Source organism: Podarcis melisellensis (assembly GCF_964234715.1).
Source record: "Podarcis melisellensis genome assembly, chromosome: 1".
In the NCBI taxonomy this organism is placed as follows: Eukaryota; Metazoa; Chordata; class Lepidosauria; order Squamata; family Lacertidae; genus Podarcis; species Podarcis melisellensis.
This window is the reverse complement of record NC_138528.1, coordinates 105,391,234-105,411,844: the sequence shown is the minus strand read 5'-3', so window position 1 is coordinate 105,411,844 and position 20,611 is coordinate 105,391,234. Positions and strand designations below refer to the sequence as shown.

Below are 20,611 nucleotides of genomic sequence, written 5' to 3'. Positions count from 1 at the left end.
GTGTGTGAAAACATGACTTGAGCTAAAGAAACCAATACAAAATCAAGTTATCTTTTTGGTTTTAGGGAAGTGAGGCACTTTCTTCCAAGGAAGGAAAGAGAAAGTTAGCCCATTTCAACAGAAATTGTAAAAACTGATTAGTTCTGAAACTGCAAAGTGACTACTGTAACAAGAGAGTTGGGTTGCTAAAGCTTGTTCTCATATAATAGTTCCTCATTCCCACCCCGAAAAATAACACCGCTGGGGTTAAAGGGCTCCATTCTTATTTGCTCTCCTCAGAGAACTATACATTCCCAAGTTAAGGAAGATGTGTCACAGACATAGCCTTCCAAGTCAGAATAAGAATTGTTCTAGCCAGATGGGAAATGAGAACACTTAAGCAGCATGTCGCATGAAATTAATGTCCTGTGCTTTAGTGGTAAAGTACTAATGAAGTGGGTCCTCCAGGCAGAAAAGTTTGCATCAAGAGGGAAGAGGGGAAAATAAAAAGAAAGAAACCACTGCAGACCAAGCTGTTCTTCTGGTCAACTTAAGTGCTGCTATTTCATCAGATAACAACTATAGTAAATATTGGATAAGCTGCTTCTAAAGCATGTTGCTTGACTACCACTTCCTTTGTGGAGAGACTGACTAATTTGTTTGGCAGAAGAAGGAATCATTTCAAGACTACATTGATTACACATAAGTCAGTTTCACAAATGCTAAAATCTCAGGACACAGTGACATCAAATAGGACCCACAGATATTTGTCATTCAGTGTTTTCACAAGGAAGCAGATGTTATTGTTATACAGCGTGTATTCACATGCCCAGATCTTCAATCTCTGTTCACACAGCCTTCCATGAGTTTTGGACTATAAATCCAGATGTTTGGGACTACAAACCCTGGCTAGGGCTGATGGGAGTTGAAGTCTAAAATATCTGTAGAGCACCAGGTTGGCAAAGACTTCTTTAGCATCTACTAAGTGGTCTTTTGGGGCTCTTTGGAGGAAGAAAGTGAGTAAGGCGGGGCTCATGATAGACATATATAACTTTGAGTGGTATGGGAAAAGTGGATAAGCCTTTTTCATAATACTAGAACTTGGGACCATCTAATGAAGCTGAAGAAGTCTTCATGCGGAGGCGGCAGAGCTAAAACTGGTTGATGTGCTTTTGTCGTGCTCCTTATACAGAGATTTACATAAAGAGTTAATCATTCCATTATTATTGTCTCAGTCAGAGTGTCCAGCTGATTATTATGTGACTTTTCTCACTGGAAATCAAAACAAGCCCGACAGCAAAAACTGCAAAATTCTTTAGAAACCCCAACTAAAATAAGGGCCACAACAATGCATTGAGTTTTAAATTGTATAGTTCTTTAATTTTAATTGAGGTTGGTGATTTCACCTGCTTAGTTGTTTATACATGCTTGTATTGTACTCAAATCGCAAAGGCCACTGGAAGTTCAAGGGCAGAGAAGATAACTATGAGTTATGTGAAGAAGTACTTTAACTCTCTCCAAGATGTACTGATGGCTATCCATGTAGATGGCTTCAAAAGCAGATTAGACAAATTCATGGAGGAGGATGCCTCCACTGCTGGAGGCAGTATGCCTCTGTATAATAAGTATTAATTATGTCACACATGGGATGCCGGTGGCGCTGTGGTCTAAACCAGAGCCTAGGCCTTGCCGATCGGAAGGTCGGCAGTTCGAATCCCCGCAACGGGGTGAGCTCCCGTTGCTCAGCAGTCCCTGCTCCTGCCAACCAGCAGTTCGAAAGCATGTCAAAGTGCAAGTAGATAAATAGGTACCACTCTGGTGGTAAGGTAAAAGGCATTCCCCTGCGCTGCTCTGGTTCGCCAGAAGCGGCTTAGTCATGACCCAGAAGCTGTACACCGGCTCCCTCGGCCAATAAAACGAGATGAGCACCGCAACCCCAGAGTCAGTCACGACTGGACCTAATGGTCAGGGGTCCCTTTACCTTTACCTTTTTTGTCACACATCCAACCTATGGGCTTCTGGCCACTGTAAGAACAGGATGCTGGACTAGATGGGACTTTAGCCTGATCTAGCAGAGTTCTTTAATGCTTTTTGTCTACATGCAAAACTGAGGGTTTTAGAAAGCCTTGTAAAGCTAAGCATTTCCTCTTGAACGATAACAAATATTCTCTTCACCTTGCTCTTACCCAAATTGCACAGTAGCATCTTCTCTTTTTACTAAGATGCCTGCCGAAACCATTTTTTATGTCAGACTTGTACCAGTGATGTACTTGTATGCAAGTTGCTTAATTTGAAAAATAAAGACTGCTACACTATATACTACACTTTACAAGATTTCATCATCTCTCTTTCAGGCTTCTTTGATTGTTTTATTATATGTTTTGACAGTTTGGGGCACTTTACGCTGCAGCGTATAAGGAGTTATGTGTTACGCCTTTTCAGCCCATGTTATCTCCTTTTTGCATTGACTTTTGGTGGGCAGGTTTGGAGTATTTTCCACCCCAAAGTGGCAGAGCAAACTGCTTGGATTATATTCAGGCCTTCAGTGTACTGACTTGTTGATATTTTGCTCACATGTTGTGTTGCAAAAAGTGCAGTTACTCACACTGTATGCAACTGGGTGGTTGAACAGAGGCAGAAGACTTATTAGGGAACGAAACCTTCAAAACTCCATGTACTTTTATTAAAAGTGGAGTCTCAGGCTTTCAGTAAAGCTTAATTTCTATTAAAGACAGAATAGAAATGCAAATATTTTATTGAGTAATGACAACAGACTATATCGGAAGCTACTTATGGCTGGTCCAAATAGGTGCTTAACAGTTGGCCAAAAATGAAGTAGTTGTCTACTTATTGTTTGCAGACCAAATAGGCTAAAAAATAAACCACTCTCCTGGAGCCCTTGGTTTTTATAATATAGCACAGGGGCAGTGTACTATTGCCCCCCTGAAAATTTACCAATTAATGAGGGCCCTCTCTGCTGCCTCATACAGGACCCATGATTTTCATAATATAGCACTGGTTTTGATGATGATGATGAAAGGCTAAGTGTAATTTTATTTTTCTTCATATTTAGTCCAGAAGACTATGGTTATTAAAATTCTAGTTAAGGGATGCTTTGATTTGTAGAACAGAAATTTAAGTGCCCAGCAGTTGTCAATTGGCACACACACAACCAGTGCCCCAAGGCAAAAATCAACACGTTTCCTTCCTTTTATTTTCCTAGCTGGGAACCTGATCATTCTTCATAGGTTAAAGTTGGGAGATTCTAACAGAACTGAGATTCAGAAAACTAGGATGTTATGGTACGTCATTGAGCTTCAGATGCGATGAGAGTCCCCCACAAATGCTGACTTCGTGAACTAAAGAAAAGATGCATTCTGTAATCAGCGTCGCTTCACATATAGATTTCAATGATGTTTTTTGCTGCTCTTCGTTTTGAATGGCTTGATGCTGTCATGCTTCACTGAGCATCAAACACACTACCAAGCTGAAGCCTCCACAGCTAACACTGACATGTGATGGAACATGAATTTCTTAAACACTTAGGTTAGAAATGCCTGCCTATTTCCACAGCCACATCACAGGTTTGTTCAATAGTCATAATTAGTCATAATTTCCATAGCACTTTTCATACACAAAAGGCATTGCATGCCATCCTTGTGCAGCGTTGATGGCAAAGCTTCAGGTCTTCATAATCGTGGTTGAGTTAAACATGCAACTGAGTATATAGAAACAAATGTTCATAGGAAAAACTGCATACAAAAAGAACAATTAAAGATTAATAATAATAATAATAATTTGTACCCCGCCCATCTGGCTGGGATTCCCCAGCCACTCTGGGTGGCTTCCAACAAAGATTTAAAATACATTAAAATATCACACATTAAAAATTTCCCTTAGATGTCTTCTAAATGTCAGGTAGTTGTTTATCTCTTTGAGATCTGATGAGAGGGAGTTCCACAGGGTGGGCGCCACTACCAAGAAGGCCCTCTGCCTGGTTCCCTGTAGCTTTGCTTCTCGCAGTGAGGGAACCGCCAGAAAGCCCTCGGTGCTGGACCTCAGCGTCCAGGCAGAACGATGGGGGTGGAGGCGTTCCTTCAGGTATACTGGGCCAAGGCTGTTTAGAGCTTTAAAGGTCAACACCAACACTTTGAATTGTGCTCAGAAACGTGCTGGGAGCCAATGTAGGTCTTTCAAGATCAGTGTTATGTGGTCTCGGCGGCCGCCCCCAGTCACCAGTCTAGCTACTGCATTCTGGATCAGTTGTAGTTTCCAGGTCACCTTCAAAGGTAGCCCCACGTTGAGCACATTGCAGTAGTCCAAGTGGAAGATAACTAGAGCATACACCACTCTGGCGAGACAGTCTACAGGCAGGTAGGGTCTCAGCCTGCATACCAGATGGAGCTGGTAGACAGCTGCCCTGGATACAGAATTGACCTGTGCCTCCATGGACAGCTGTGAGTCCCAAATGACTCCCAGGCTGCACACCTCGTCCTTCAGGGGCACAACTACCCATTCAGGACCAGGGAGTCCTCCACACCAGCCCACCCCCTGTCCCCCAAGAACAGTACTTCTGTCTTTGTCAGGATACAACCTCAATCCATTAGCCGCCATCCATCCTCCAACTGCCTCCAGGCACTCGCACAGGACCTTCACCGCCTTCACTGGTTCTGATTTAAAAGAGGTAGAGCTGGGTATCATCTGCATATTGATGGACACCCATCCAAACCCCCTGATGATCTCTCCCAGCAGCTTCATATAGATGTTAAAAACCATGCGGGAGAGGACGGAACCCTGAGGCACCCCACAAGTGAGGGCCCAGGGGTCTGAACACTAATCTCCCCACCACCACTTTCTGGACACAACCCAGGAGGAAGGAGCGGAACCACTGTATAACAGTGCCCCCAGCTCCCAGCCCCTCTATACGGTGCAGAAGGATGTTATGGTCGATGGTGTCAAAGGCCTCTGAGAGATCATCAACCAGCATGACCAAGGCAGATAAATGAAATGTTAAGATGCTATTGCCAGAAACCTCAAATGGGAGAATGTGAGTACTTGGTACTAAAAGTATAGATATGAATATATATATATTTACACTGGGGGCAGGTATTCCTTCCCCTGCTTGCTCCACTCGGCAACAGTGGTGGATTTAGGACAGTGTGACTATTTCTGCCACACTGGGCATAACATAAAAACCAGTAAAACACATAAACCAGGCACCTTTAATAGGCCAGATCTTTTGCATTTTGGAAGATGACATGGAAATTAATTGAAAAGTATGGGTTGGAATGAATGATTAAGAAGAACATGTATGCTCAATAAAGACCGGATATAATCTAACATCACTGTACACTTTGTGCAAGCAAATCAGGATTGTACAGTTAGCTTCTATTAATTCTTATCAAAAGGTTTTCTGTGTGTTTGTGCAAAGGTCCTGACCATTCCCATAAAAACTCTTCGCTGCAGCAGCAACAAAATGCATGTCCAAGGGCAAATAGCAAAGCCTGGTTGTAGCGTTGCATACACAAGGGTGCCTCTTCTCAAGAGCCTCCCTGCAGATGAAATCATTTGTTTAAAGCCTTTGTTTCAGAAAGCCTTGATGAAATTCAAGAGGGTGAGGACATTTAGTCTCTAAAGATGCAGGCTCTGATTTGTTTAACTCTGTGTGTCTGTGAGTCTATGGGGTGGGTGTGGGAGAGAGAGAGAATGTAATTGTGAAACAGGTATAATAATAAGCTACAATAAATGGTTCAGTTCTTTTCAGCACTGTCTGCCTCGTTTAAAACAAAGGGAATAGGAAAAACATAGTCCTGTCCTTCAGCTGTGAAGTTTTATTGCTTTACTTTGGGGGAAATAAAATTTTGAATTGCCCTTTCAAAACTTCACATATCACTTATGTTCAAAATTATATGCAAATTACAGATAATCTGGAAAGCCTAATTTTCTTGATATGTTTTCCAGGGATTAAAATGAATGTTAAAACAAAAAAAAAAAGAGAGGTGACTATGTATCTTGTTGTATTGATGGACATGTATTTTCTTATCTGTAGGTTTTATGGGCCGGGTATGAATAAATAAATAAATTATTATTATTATTAAACAAAAATAAAATTCCATGGAAAATCAAAAATGCATTTTAAATTAAATTACTACTGGAATTTGCTTATTTATTTATTTATTTATTTATTTTCAACCAACTGAGTCACCAGCTGCAAAAGAGCGATACCTGTTCATGCGAACCACATAGCAGCAGTAATTTAAATAAGCACAGTGTTTTAAGCAAATGAATCAATTTGAGATTGGTTATTGTGTTCTGTAATTTAATGGTCTCTAGGAAATCACATACTGTATTTTTTGCACCATAACACTCACTTTTTTCCTCCTAAAAAGTAAGGGGAAATGTCTGTGCGTGTTATGGAGGGAATGCCTATGGGTGGCATGCCTACGGATTTTCCTCCTCTAAAAACTATGTGCGTGTTATGGTCGGGTGCGTGTTATAGAGCGAAAAATACGGTAATTTATTTTTTGCACAGTATCCGAATAGGAGTTGATTGCTTGTAAAATGAATAATGGCATTTTGCCCAGTTTCTTTTTATGAATTTAGTAGATGCTAGATTAAATTCCATATCTTATTTTATTTTTGCTTACGTCCAATAGCTCAAATAAATAAAACTGAACTGAATGCCATAAGGGGAAAAAAGTCTCCCTCTGTGTGTGTATATATCTTAGTAAGGTTAAGACTTGCTGGAAAATGTTGCAGAAACTCCCCACGATCACTCCCAAAGAGAGAGTGTCTCCTTTATTCCCGAGTTCCTTGCACGTTCATGCTTGATATTTTGAATGTCATCTCATTTTCATCCTTTCCTTTCTTCAGGCATAAGTTCTCCCTCCTTACCCCTGTTGTGCTCCTCTGTAGCGTCTGACAACAGCAATTAGGGATGATGGACTGGAGCAATTACATCTAAGTCATCTCAGTAATACAAAAATGGTTCTTTTTCCTTCTTTGATTTGATGAGACATACTGTAAACCATACCAATACTACAGTGAGCTTTAATAATACTGTTGACACTGATGAACTGAGGTTAAATGAGGCCAAGCAGAACACAGAGGTAAAAGGCAAGGCGTAATGTGAGCCAGGGCTCACCCAAGCAACCTAATTTTCGGTGCCAAGCATCAACTTTAGAGCTTGAAAAGTAATAACAAAAAGAGTTACACTGAGCATGTAAAGGGGGCCCAGTCCCCCTACTGCGTAACTACAACCAGGTTTTGCGTAGATTGGATTATGCAGCAGGGCTTCCATTTAAGAAAAAATGACCAGCTTCAGCACCAGTACTCCTACGTTTGCTAATTAAGCCCTAATGATAGGCTTTTGCAATAGTATATATAGGGAAATCGAACCTGTTTAGGATGGTATGCTTTACTCCAAAGTGTATTTAAGAAGCCGCAGTCAAACCAGAAGATCTAGTATGTTGCAGCCAGCTGTGTATTCCAATAATCCACAGGAAAAGTTCTAGGGGGCTGCAGGAGGTAAGTAATAGAAAGTCCTGTTGCATCTGCTGGAATTATGTTGCGTATTGCTCTATATATCACATATATGAGCTGCTAATTACATTCAGTTTGATTGTTTGCCCTGCTGTTCAACAATAGTTGTTCATTACAGCTCTGTTTTCCTAGGAAATGGTCATCTAGTTCCTTGCAGAGATATTTAATATTATCCCCTGCATGCTGTAAACAAGCCTTCTGCTCCACAGTCCCTCCTAATTCAATTTTACAGCACTGCAACTAGCTGTTTCCAGGGCTTTATCTTATTATGAGCTCCACACAGAGGAGAATGTTTGTCCTATTAGATACAAAGATATAATGACTGGGTTCTTCTTTTCCGTCTCGCTATCAACCCCTAATTATGAGACATAAAAGGGACATTTTATCCAAAATATTATTACCCAACATACAGTATGCTAAAGTCCTGGCACATTTAGACTTGCCTCTTAAGGTGCATGGCTTCCAGTTAGGGCTTCAACCTGTTACAGAAATCATGGTTGATTTAATTGTTTTGATAAAACATTTAAATGATTAATCAATCCATTTAATAAATTAACCAACTAATACTATACAAATATGAACATGAAAAAATCAATAGCTTTAAATACAAGTCTATTCAGAAGTCCCACGGAGTTCAATAAGGTTTACTCTCGGGTAAGTGGGTAAAGAAACTTAAAATGACAATACAATGTCCATTTACCTGGGAGTAAGCTCCACTGTTCAATGCGATTTTGGCTTTGTACACACCCCTTTTGGCTTTGCACCCAGTGCGCTCCATCCATGGTTTTGGGAAGCAGTAGTGTGTACACATAGCAGCTGCATACACAGTCCTGTTTACTGTACATCCATTGTATTCCCACCACTGTTTTGGATGGCAGTTGTACACATGGCATTAGCCACAATCCATATATAGACTGTATCTACCCTGTAATTTCTTATGAAATACTGTGTTTTGATGCACTTCCCCCAAAACCAGCTTTGATCCAAATTGAACGGCCTAGCTGTATTTTAAGCTGGTAAATGCTATATAGCCTTACTTTTGAGTGGACATGTAAAATATTGCGCTTTTTTGTTTTTAGATGATTAATGAATGTGCTACATCTTGGAAGAGCAAAGCCCTTCTCTGTACAAGAGTCTTTTTTTCCAAAATGACACCTGTCACCTGGCATTTATCTAAGCATATACTTATATTATCCCCCTCTCAAAAAAAGTACACACCCACACACATATGCAAGTTACCCAAATAATCAGGAGCATCTTTATAAGTTGCTCAAAAGGTTAATCTTTGATCAAACAAGTTACTCAGTAGCAGCCATACTATTTTAATGCAATCCTATGCATGTTTACTCAGAAGGTCCCACTGTGGTGTGCTCAAGGAGGCGTACCCCCAGGTAATGCCTTTACTCTCCAAACTGAGTGAATGTGCCATAAAATGGCAAATGAAACTCAGTGTAAGCAAGTGTAAAATGATCCATGGGATATAAGCTGGTGGTGACTGACCAGGAACAAGACCTTGGGGTTGTAGTGGATAGCTCACTGAATATATTGACCCAGTGTGGACTCAGTTTGTGGCAGCTTTGGAAAAGGCCAACCCCATGCTAGGGGTCATTAAAATAGTAAAAAGACCAGAATGCCGTCACCACATTCTGAACTATTGGTAGGCCGGCCATAATAGCCCACTTTGGCATTACCACTGAGGGTGTGTGAGGAATTTCAGTTTCCGGAAGGTGTGTTACAAATGTGAGGATAAACTATTGGTTGGGTTCCTCCCATGTGGCCTGTGGCTTCTGACTATCCAAACAACAAGGGGCAACCCTTATGCTTCACTCTTGACCATGCTACCTGGCTATGCATGGGAAGAATCTGATGTGGAGGAATAATCAAAGAAGGAATTCTCCCTCTGTAATGGTACTTTCATAGGAAACCCATACCTTGGCCTGAAAATTAGACAAAAGCTGCACTAGGTTTCCTCCCTGTTTTTAAGTTTAGTATCTGCTGAATACTGAACTTGCCCTTGAAATAGGGAAACGGATGGCTAGCTTGAACTGTGCATGCTGCAATTCTGTAATTAATTTTGGAAATTATCCTAGTTAGGTTCCACTTCCTTGGAAGCAAGCCCCACTGAATTCAGCAGCACTTACCTCTGATTATACAGTGGTACCTCAGGTTAAGTACTTAATTCGTTCCGGAGGTCCGTACTTAACCTGAAACTGTTCTTAACCTGAAGCACCACTTTAGCTAATGGGGCCTCCCGCTGCTTCTGCGCTGCCGGAGCCCTATTTCTGTTCTCATCCTGAAGCAAAGTTCTTAACCTGCAGCACTATTTCTGGGTTAGCGGAGTCTGTAACCTGAAGTGTAGGTAACCTGAGGTACCACTGTACAGTTAAGATTGATCCATTAAACCAGAATACAAAAGTGACCCCACAGAATAAAGGAATGGATTGGGGGGGATTCTCCTCCTTATAACTATTTAAAATGGGGCTGTAACTGCCATTATAAAGAAACAGATCTGTTACTGCAACTCTCTGCTGGAGGATAGCCTAGGAGCCTCAACCTTGCAAAAACACACACAGTGCTTTTTTTCTTAAAAAATGTTTAGGGGTACTCTCATTTTGACTCAAGAAAATCACCATTTTATAGTTAAAATCAGGGAAAATAAATGCAGTAAATGGACAAAAGTACTGTACAAAGATTCACAAAATGTTTAGGGTGCATACCCCTGCGTCCCTCCAGAAAAAAGCACCGTTTATATACAGTATATACCACCCTCCCCAAGCACCCCAGCAACTATATTCTGCCAGCCCTATTGCCTCACTGCTAAACCGTTAAAACTCCTACGTATTGGGGTTCATCTCTCTTGCAGAGCAATACTCTTCTGTTGCAGCTTGTTTACTTTCGGTATCTTAACTTCTCATCGCGGGACCTCGCCTTATCTACAGCCGTAGGCCCCTTTAAGGCGAAGGCGTGGGTGTGAGAGAGAGATACAAGCGCTTATATAGCAGCTCCTCGCCATCCGCGCGCACTGCTCGGCCTATCTTCTCCTGGCAACAACTTGCGCCTTAACACCAGGGCAAGGCGAAAAAAAACCCTGATTGGCCTGGACGTCCGCCAATAGGTTGCGCTCCGTTGTCATTGGCGCTGCGCCGGCGACGGGGACCGAGCGCCTGGGAAGCGCCCAGAGGAGGAGAAGGAGGAGAGGGGCAGCATTTCTCTGGGAAAGCGGCGGTCGCGCCCGCCCGTCTCCGCACTTGCCGCTGCAACTTTGCCGTCCGCTGTGGGGAGGATGAGGAGGGGGGCGCGCCGGCATTTCCTGCCCGCCACCTGCCGGGAAGCTGGGCTGCAGCTGTTTCTGCCGCCCCTGCTGCTCGCCACCTTGCTGTGCTGCGGCGCGGGCTGCTCCCCAGGTAAAGAACCGCAGCCTGGCGGGTAACTTGGCCGCGCACTTTTGCGCCCGGGCTGGGGACCGAGGAACCTGGTGCCAGCCAACGTGGGCGCAACCCCGCAAGGCGGGAAAAAATAAAAATCCCCGCGCAAAGTTCTCGAGGGTTGTTGGGGAGAAGCCCCTCCTCGTGGCGCGGTGCAAGTTTCTTAGAGGGGTGGGGTTTTTTTTTTAAGAGACGCACCTTGGCGCAGTTAGATTCCATAGACTTAACAGATGCTTTTTGCTCAAGGGGGGCGGGCGGCCCTTTAGCTGCTAATGTGCGCGCGTGTCTTATTTCGGTTACTTCAAAATGGGGGGGGGGCGCCAGCTCTGCACCGCATTGGGACGCCCCCTTCCGCTCCTTGCGCCGAGCGGGGGCCCTGGACGTCAGCCCTGACAGCACCGCCGAAGCGAAGCCTTGCGAAACTGAAAGTGTGCCTCGCTTGTTCCCCATTTTCTGAAGTAACCGAAATGCCCCGAGTGGGGTTTCCCCCCCGTGGTGGGTGGGTGGGTTTCCCCTGCTGAACTACGTGGGAGTGGGGGGTGGGAAAGCACATTTGTCTTCCCAGATGCGTAGGACTGATGTCGTCTTTTCTCCTGCGTTGGACAGAAAGAGCTACGTTTGAAAGGAAGCGTGACTAGACAGAAATCCGTGTTTTATTTTTAGCTCGGCAACCTGCATATTTCGTCCAAGGGCTCCGGCCTGGAACCCCAGGAAGTACGGATATAAAACGCGAGCGCGTTTGCAGAGCACCTTTAGCGTAGCTTCTCGAGATCCGAGCCAGTAGCAGTTCGAGCCCTACTTTCCACCAATAGGGTGGAGGCGATTTCCTCTAGCAGCTACTGTACTGCAGTAGAAGGTGCTTTAATCCTGCAAGCTGGAGTGGGCGGGGCAAGAAAGACTTTCGTTTTTCCTCTTCTGTTGTCCTGATTGCCAAGTGCCTTTTTCACCTCCGTTTTTCAACGGCTTTCCCACACACCCTTTTTGCTCTTTCTCCAGGAGTTGTTTATATGCTCCGGGGAGCCTCTGTAATAGAATCCTTCCGCAGCATGACTCAGGGGCTCAAAGGTTGGCCTGGCTCCAATTGCCACCCAGTTCACAGTAAAGAAAGGACAGTTCGTGGGTGGGTGAAGGGGAATTCCACAAACCGGTTGGAACTACCTTGAGGAGCTCGGTGGCTACAGTCAGGAGGAAGGTTGATTGTTCCTTTCCCCTCCAGGCAACAGAACAAATTCTCCTAAGGGAAATGAGGCACTTCCTCCACCTCTGGCAATGTCTGCTTGAAAAGGTTGTGAAAGTTTAGCGATTACAATTTTTCATTTCACTGCATTTCCATGGTGCAAAAATAGCACCAGCACCTGTTTAATCTTTACCTGTTATGCAGTGGTAGTTGTTTAGGCATCTTGATTTAGCTCATGTGATATCCTTGGACCAGTCAGGCACTATGCCTGGTTCTCATACTTAGCTTGAAGACTGGTAGTATTGGCACCAGCGATACAGATTTTCTAGAATTTTTGAACTGAATTAGTTTTCTTAAACTAATTTGAGATTTGAAGTTTAAAAAGTATGCCATGTTAATTTTACTTGATGTACCGTATTGGCCCAAATATAAGCTGCACTCGAATGTAAGCCACACCTTTAAAATTGGAGGGGGGGGGAGGAAAAAAAGAAAAAATACCCGAATATAAGCTGCTCCCTTCCTCACTGCTTCTGGCTGCATGGGGGGGGGGGGGAGCTGCGTTGTGTTGCCAGTGGTTTTCCCCTTCCACGTTCTCTTCCTTCCCAGCCTTGGAGGAGATGACAGGGGACTACGCATAGGGCAGACGCCACTTTGCCGCGCTCCTGACGCTGTTTGCCCACGTAAGGTCGTGAATATAAGCCACACTTTTCACAGTTGGAATTTGGGGGGGAAGTGAGGCTTGTATTCAGGCCAATACGGTATAAACATCCCAGTTTTTCTCCCAATGGCTAGAGTAAATGTTTGAAGAAGAGGGAAAGCTTCCTTATAGTGCAATCCTATGCATGTCTACTCAGAAGTAAGCCCCATTGAATTCTGTAGGATTACTTCCAGGTCAATGTGTATAGGATTGCAGCCTTAATGTCGTTTGAATGTTATATTCAAATACACTCAAAAGCTTTCAGTCAAACTTATTTTTTTAATGAAATACTTGCAAATAATTCAAGGCATGATGGTTAGAACCCAACTTGAGACCACACTGTGAAAAGGGCAGAATATACATTTCCCTAATTAATGAAATAACTAAATAAAAGCCTACAAAAGTACTTGGAGAAACTTGCCAAGCTAGTCAATAAATTGGCTCAAGCTACAATGCGAGAGTCCTTAATATAGCATGATAGCAGGGATTGTTTCTTCAATTTACCATAGGTTCCAACACATTGAGGTCTGGGGATCTTTAGCAATTTTCAGGCACCTCACCGCTTAAGGGGTGAGAAATACTTGTTTAGGCTGTTCTTAAATAAGAACTTACTGCCTCCGTTTTTTTCAGTGTGCTTCCTTTCTATAACTCTGATCTTCAGATGTTTACAGGTGGCAGGCATATCTTTTAGCTTGCACCCTGATATGACAACACTTTTGGCTGTTTTTTCTTCTAGACAGAAGTTACTGGTTTTGTCTGATAGAACAGGAAGGAAGTAGAGTCATAGAATCATAGAATCATAGAGTTGGAAGAGACCACAAGGGCCATCGAGTCCAACTCCCTGCCAAGCAGGAAACACCATCAGAGCACTCCTGACATATGGTTGTCAAGCCTCTGCTTAAAGACCTCCAAAGAAGGAGACTCCACCACACTCCTTGGCAGCAAATTCCACTATCGAACAGCTCTTACTGTCAGGAAGTTCTTCCTAATGTTTAGGTGGAATCTTCTTTCTTGTAGTTTGGATCCATTGCTCCGTGTCCGCTTCTCTGGAGCAGCAGAAAACAACCTTTCTCCCTCCTCTATGTGACATACTTTTATATATTTGAACATGACTATCATATCACCCCTTAACCTCCTCTTCTCCAGGCTAAACATGCCCAGCTCCCATAGCCGTTCCTCACAAGGCATCATTTCCAGGCCTTTGACCATTTTGGTTGCCCTCTCCTGGACACGTTCCAGTTTGTCAGTGTCGTTCTTGAACTGTGGTGCCCAGAACTGGACACAGTACTCCAGGTGAGGTCTGACCAGAGCAGAATACAGTGGCACTATTACTTCCCTTGATCTAGATGCTATACTCCTATTGATGCAGCCCAGAATTGCATTGGCTTTTTTAGCTGCCGCGTCACACTGTTGGCTCATGTCAAGTTCGTGGTCAACCAAGACTCCTAGATCCTTTTCACATATACTGCTCTCAAGCCAGGTGTCACCCATCCTGTATTTGTGCCTCTCATTTTTTTTGTCCAAGTGCAATACTTTACATTTCTCCCTGTTAAAATTCATCTTGTTTGTTTTGGCCCAGTTCTCTAATCTGTCAAGGTCGTTTTGAAGTGTGATCCTGTCCTCTGGGGTGTTAGCCACCCCTCCCAGTTTGGTGTCATCTGCAAATTTGATCAGGATGCCCTTGAGTCCATCATCCAAGTCGTTGATAAAGATGTTGAATAAGACCGGGCCCAAGACAGAACCTTATGGCACCCCACTAGTCACTCTTCTCCAGGAGAGAAGAGAACCCTTTGGGTTCGGTCAGTCAGCCAGTTACAAATCCACTGAGTGGTAGCATAGTCAAGACCGCATTTTACCAGCTTCTTTACAAGAATATCATGGGGCACCTTGTCAAATGCCTTGCTGAAATCAAGGTAGGCTACATTCACTGCGTTCCCTTCATCTACCAGGCTTGTAATTCTGTCAAAAAACGAGATCAAGGAACTAGTAGTAAAGGAAGAGTGGTAAGAGAAAGAAGAGAAAGGTAGAAAAGCTGCAATGTTGACAGCCCTTGTACTACAAAGAGGTGATGTGATGTCTCTGTATACTTAGGTCTTAGGAACGTAAGGCTCTAAGTTATAACTAAATAAATATTGCCTATAGACAATATTTGTGATTGCTGGAGCTGATTTCCGCTTTTGCAGAGGAGTTTGCCCATCTTAAGATACATATCTTACAATTCTCATGTTTGAAGAACCTGTATCTATGACAGGTATTTCCCCATGGAATTAAGGGAATTGGCACTCAGATGTAGATTCAGGGCAGGGTGTGTGTGTGGGTGGGTAATAACATGCTTGCTTTGCTCCCGTTCTCATCTACCCTGTGCTGATGGTGCTGTCAGAGTGCCGACTGGTCCCACTGCTACTGGAAATACAGTCCTCAGGTGACTCTCCTGGCTCAAGGCTGGCAACAAGGCTGCTATAGCAGCCAGGTACATTACACAGCACAGTGCTTGGCAACTGTGGGTGAGACTCTTTTCTGATCTTGAAAAGGAGGGAAACAAGTATGAGAGACTGGCGCATGTACAGTGGTACCTCGGGTTAAGAACTTAATTCGTTCTGGAGGTCCGTTCTTAACCTGAAACTGTTCTTAACGTGAGGTACCACTTTAGCTAATGGGGCCTCCCACTGCTGGCGCCACACAATTTCTGTTCTCATCCTGAAGCAAAGTTCTTAACTCGAGGTACTATTTCTGGGTTAGCGGAGTCTGTAACCTGAAGCGTCTGTAACCCAAGGTACCACTGTATATAGCATTTGCAGCACCCCAGAGTTCTACTCAGTGGCCAGCCAGGTGATGCTGATACATTAGAATTACAGTGGTACCTTAGGTTACAGACGCTTCAGGTTACATATGCTTCAGGTTACAGACTCCGCTAACCCAGAAATAGTGCTTCAGGTTAAGAACTTTGCTTCAGGATGAGAACAGAAATAGGGCTCCGGCAGCGCAGCAGCAGCTGGATGCCCCATTAGCTAAAGTGGTGCTTCAGGTTAAGAACAGTTTCAGGTTAAGTACGAACCTCCGGAACGAATTAAGTACTTAACCTGAGGTACCACTGTACATTGCATCTCCTCTGATTCATTAGCGCAGTTGCAACAGCCCTGTGGAATAGACCCGTCTTCTATTATTTCCATATTGCAGAAAGCTGAGTGAGGATGACATAACCTAATGTTCGTGGCTGAGGTTTAAGTGGGAACTTCAGGCTGAAACCTCCCAGTTCTTCAGTAGCCAGAAAAGCTTGCAAGTGGGACGTGACAGAAAGAGACACCCCATGATGTTTTCTCCGCACAGCCAGTGATCAGAAACATGCTGTCTCTGATTATAGGCAGTCTATTCTTTGTTGGCATGACTTAACTGCTGTTGCTGTCCTTGTGCTTGTGGGTTCGCTAGCTTTTCCAAGGTAACATAAATTCTGCACACAAAAGAGGAGTCCATGTTTATACATCAACTTGTACAAATTATACATGCATAATAATTTATCTTATGTTGAATAGTTTATTCTGCTTCTGCCCCTCAAGGTGTTGCAGTCCCATTTCCAAATGACTTGTTGCCTTTCTGGGTTTAACTTTTCTGTGAATTTAGGCATTGTATCTGTAACATTTGCTTTAGCTTAGTTAAATGCATCAATCTGCATCTCCAGGTAGCAATGGTAATGCCCCCTTGTCTGAAACACTGGAGATCCACTGTCAGTCAGGGAAGACAGTAGAGAGATCAATGGACCAATTCAGTATCCCATGTCTACAATTCTCAATACCTTTTACAATAATTATTTTCTTATCATTGCTTGCACCATTGGAAGCACTCTCATAATGCTCCATCATTATATTCCAAGATGTAATGTTTGCTTCCATATGTAGTTTATTCTTTAAAAAAATATCCTTTGTGTGTCTTAACGTTTTCCTTGCAACTCTGTTAAGTGGGGTTAGTTTTAACTGCTGTGACATAAACAACTCAGGCTGTCCTATATTGGACTGCCCTGAGTCATCTCTCTGCAGAGAATCTTGAGAACTCCAAAACATTTTAAGGTAGAGGCTCTTTCCAGCTACCTTAGCTGACATTGTTAATCATAGGAAACCCCTACACACATGTAGGAGAATCATAGAATTGTAGAGTTGGAAGAGACCCTGAGGATCATCTAGTCCAGGCTTCCTTAAACTCGGCCCTCCAGATGTTTTTGGCCTACAACTCCCATGATCCCTAGCTAGCAGGACCAGTGGTCAGGGATGATGGGAATTGTAGTCTCAAAACATCTGGAGGGCTGAGTTTGAGGAAACCTGATCCAGTCCAACCCCTTGCAATGCCGGAAAATACACAGGAATCGAACCTGCAATCTTGGCGTCATCAGCATCACACTTTGAATTAGTTCCTCTCTGTTTACTGGGTTTTCTTCGGCTGCAGGAGAAATATTGCCTATGTGAAAGAAGGTGAACTCAGACTTTCTTGATCCTCTTCTTTATCTATTTAGAAATTTGGTTGTTTAGCATTTACATTTTGTGAGTGCTTATGTGTGGTTTAAAATGGTGTTGAGGTGTGGATTAGCTTGCTGAGCCTGCAGAGATGATAAACAAGAAATACTTATGTGACAGGATTGAACCTCATGGGATCGATGTGCTCACTTCTAATGCTGGATGAGGGGTGATTATAGCTAGGAGTGGATTCCTCTTGAGATTCAAATCACATGGGTCAGATTTCTGATGATCAAGTAAGCTTGAGTCTCAGCAGTTTCAGGAAACATGAAGAGTAAAGAGATTGTTGTGTGCCAGAGGAAATAATGCACTACATAAAATATATCTTCTGGTGCTATTTTGTTTTTCATAAATGACATTTTAGAATGTGTTGCCAGCCGTAAGATGGCAGCTCTTAAATCTGCCTACCCCTTTATTTAATGAAGCAAGCTATTATACTATACACCATGTCAGCGATAAGGTTTTAGTTAATTTCTGGCTGTTTAAAGAACAAAAGTTAGGGAAAGTTGATTATAAATCAATGTCATAATCAGTTGCAAATTAGGAACTACAGTACTAAGACTTTATTGTTGTATTGTCTTAACTACAGAACACACACTCCAAAGGCTGCAATCTATAAATCAAATCAAATAAAGAGAATATTGCACTCCCAATAAGACTGAACGCCAGGCCAATCTATTATTCCTGTGCCCATGTCTTAATGCCAAGTTAAGAGATTGAATACTGACTATTCTTATGCTGCCCCCCTCCTTTCCACAGAATTATCCATGAGGGGTTGGGTTGGGTATTGTTTGTTTATTTTCTTGAGTATTCAGCAGCCTGCTCCAGCACAGGGTGACATTTTAGAAATGAAATAGAACTTGCATAGCGCATTTCAGCTGAAGGCATAAAACACAGCACAATTGTTTTCTTCCAGCAAATTGCTGGAGGCATGACTCCAAGGAATAGGCCCTGAGTGGGCTGTGAGTGCACAAACATACTTCTCTCCAGCTAGAAGCTTTTGTATATAAAATTCCAGCATTCAGGCTAATGAATTCTGAATAAATATTTTATGTCCCAGTTAACTTGCTATTTTCCATAGCTTTATTTAACAGAGCAGTTATTACTTTGACACTATGATCTTTAAAAAAAAAGTACCACTAATTTAATAGACACACACACACATACAGGATGTAAACAAACACACATTTTCCTATATGACAAAAGAGGTTTAACCATTTCCATACATGGCTGTCCCCTGGGATTGTTTGCTCCAGTGTAAATTAGACAAAAACCACACAATTTAGCTTGTGCTTTTATATAAGATTTGCTCATCACAAAATTAACTTCCATTTCAGTCAAGGTGCCTAGGGTTATCTGGGATAAATTTCATGATGAGTTGCAACTACTTTGGACTTCAAAATACTTCTAGAGCAGGGTTTCCCATCATCCCTACCTAGCAGGGCCAGTGGTCAGGGATAATGGGAATTGTAGTCCAAAAACAGCTGGAGACCCAAGTTTGGGAAAGGTTGTATCTAGAGACTAATAAAAGTCAGGGTCAGGAAAGATGAACCTGTGGCCATCAAGATGATATTGGACTCCAACTTCCACCATCCTAGTCCATTGGTTATGCTGCTTGGGCCTAATGGGAGCTATATTCCAGAAATATTTGAATGCCACAGGTTCCTTGATCCAGGTAAAAGTGAGCTGTGTTCTATTGCCCCTAAGGTGTGACAAATGATTTAAGCTCTAGGACCTCTGGTTTACAGAACTTGGTTAACTTATCACTTCATGCTAAATTAAAAAGTTTTCCATTTTTATAAGTTACAGATAAGACTTTTTTAAAAAAATTAAAAGTTCTAATGAACATATTCCTATTGTTTCTAAACAATACATTTCATTCTAATAAACCTAGAATCACACACACACCAAACAAACCTTATTAATTCCTTTTGCCCATTTATTTGATGAGTTACCCTGATCAGTTCATCCTTGATCAGGCTTAACAAATTTATAGTTGGAGTACATTTTACATAGCAGTAAATTTACAGAGCAGCAACTTTCTGTATTGGGAATTACATGTTTAGAATCACACATTTAGTTGGTGGTAGTACTTTCCAGGAAGTATGTTCTTAATGTACCACCAGTATAGTATTGTTTCCCCACTGTAAATCACAGAGGAAAAACTCACCAAAGCATATGCCTCTTTTCTAACGCAGATAACAATGTCTTCACCATCCGCCATGAAAAAACCAACAAGTGCATCCAAGTTAAAAACCAGCAGATAACAACAGGAGACTGCCAAGGAGCAGAAGAGACCTTATGGACATGGGTCTCCCAGCATCGCCTTTTTAACTTGGGGTCCCAAAAGTGCCTTGGACTAGAAACTGCCAAATCCCAGAATCCCTTGAAAGTGGTGGATTGTGACTCGGACCTTTCACTGTGGTGGCGCTGTGACGATGCCTCAATATCATCTGCATCTGAGAACAAGCTGACTTTACAGAATGGAATTGTGACAGCAAGCATAAACTCTTCTGATACCTGGAGAAGAAGCAATTCCAGTGATACTATTTGCAGACTCCCTTATCGCAGTATGTATTTTCCTTCTCATTTGTTTTATCTGGAGAAAGGAGAGGTTTGCACATGAGTTTCAGTTAAGTAAATATGTAGGTAAATGCTGATTTTGAAAAGAGTTAAAGAGTAGACAGTCAACAGTGGTTCTGTCTAATGTGTACGGACTTGGACTTAGGAAATCTCGGATCTAAATCTTCACAAAGCCATGGAAGCTCATTAGGTACTAATGGCTAGCACACCTCCCTGAGCTCCTTGGAATGGCAGAATAAAAGTGTCAAAAAGTGATTAATTGCAGTCTTTTCTAAAGTTAATGGATCAGGTCCAGTTTAAGTTCTGACTGCCAGTGCAATCCTGTACTTGTATATTGAGAAGTAAGCCCCTTTGAGTTCAGTTGGGACTTACTCCCCGTTAAGTGAGTTTAGGATAGGCATGACTAATGTAAATTTCATTGATTTTAATGAGATTAAAGACAACTTAATCTGGCTCAAACTCAGTATTGTTTTACAGTAAAGGTAAAGGGAGCCCTGACCATTAGGTCCAGTCGTGGCTGACTCCGGGGTTGCGGCACTTATCTCGCTTTATTGGCCGAGGGAGCCGGCGTACAGCTTCTGGGTCATGTGGCCAGCCTGACTAAGCCGCTTCTGACAAACTAGAGCAGTGCACGGAAACACCGTTTATCTACTTGCACTTTGACATGCTCTCGAACTGCTAGGTGGGCAGGAGCAGGGATCGAGCA

At 42.8% G+C, this 20,611-nt stretch overlaps 1 protein-coding gene across 3 annotated transcripts in view; it reads left to right on the top strand.

Moving 5' to 3' along the window:
* Positions 1-10,291: 10,291 nt before the first annotated feature.
* LOC309379334 (lymphocyte antigen 75-like) overlaps positions 10,292-20,611 on the top strand; it is a 71,407-nt gene continuing 61,087 nt past the window's right edge. For 2 of the 3 annotated variants that reach the window (XR_014172424.1, XR_014172425.1), the window contains exons 1-2: positions 10,292-10,925; positions 19,521-19,892. Coding sequence is in view for 1 of the 3 variants with exons in the window: in XM_081928458.1 (XP_081784584.1) it covers positions 10,805-10,925; positions 19,521-19,892 (493 nt within the window). In the remaining 2 variants the exon portion in view is untranslated. The remainder of the gene's footprint in view (positions 10,926-19,520; positions 19,893-20,611) is intronic. The other variant, XM_081928458.1, reaches the window with a different exon arrangement.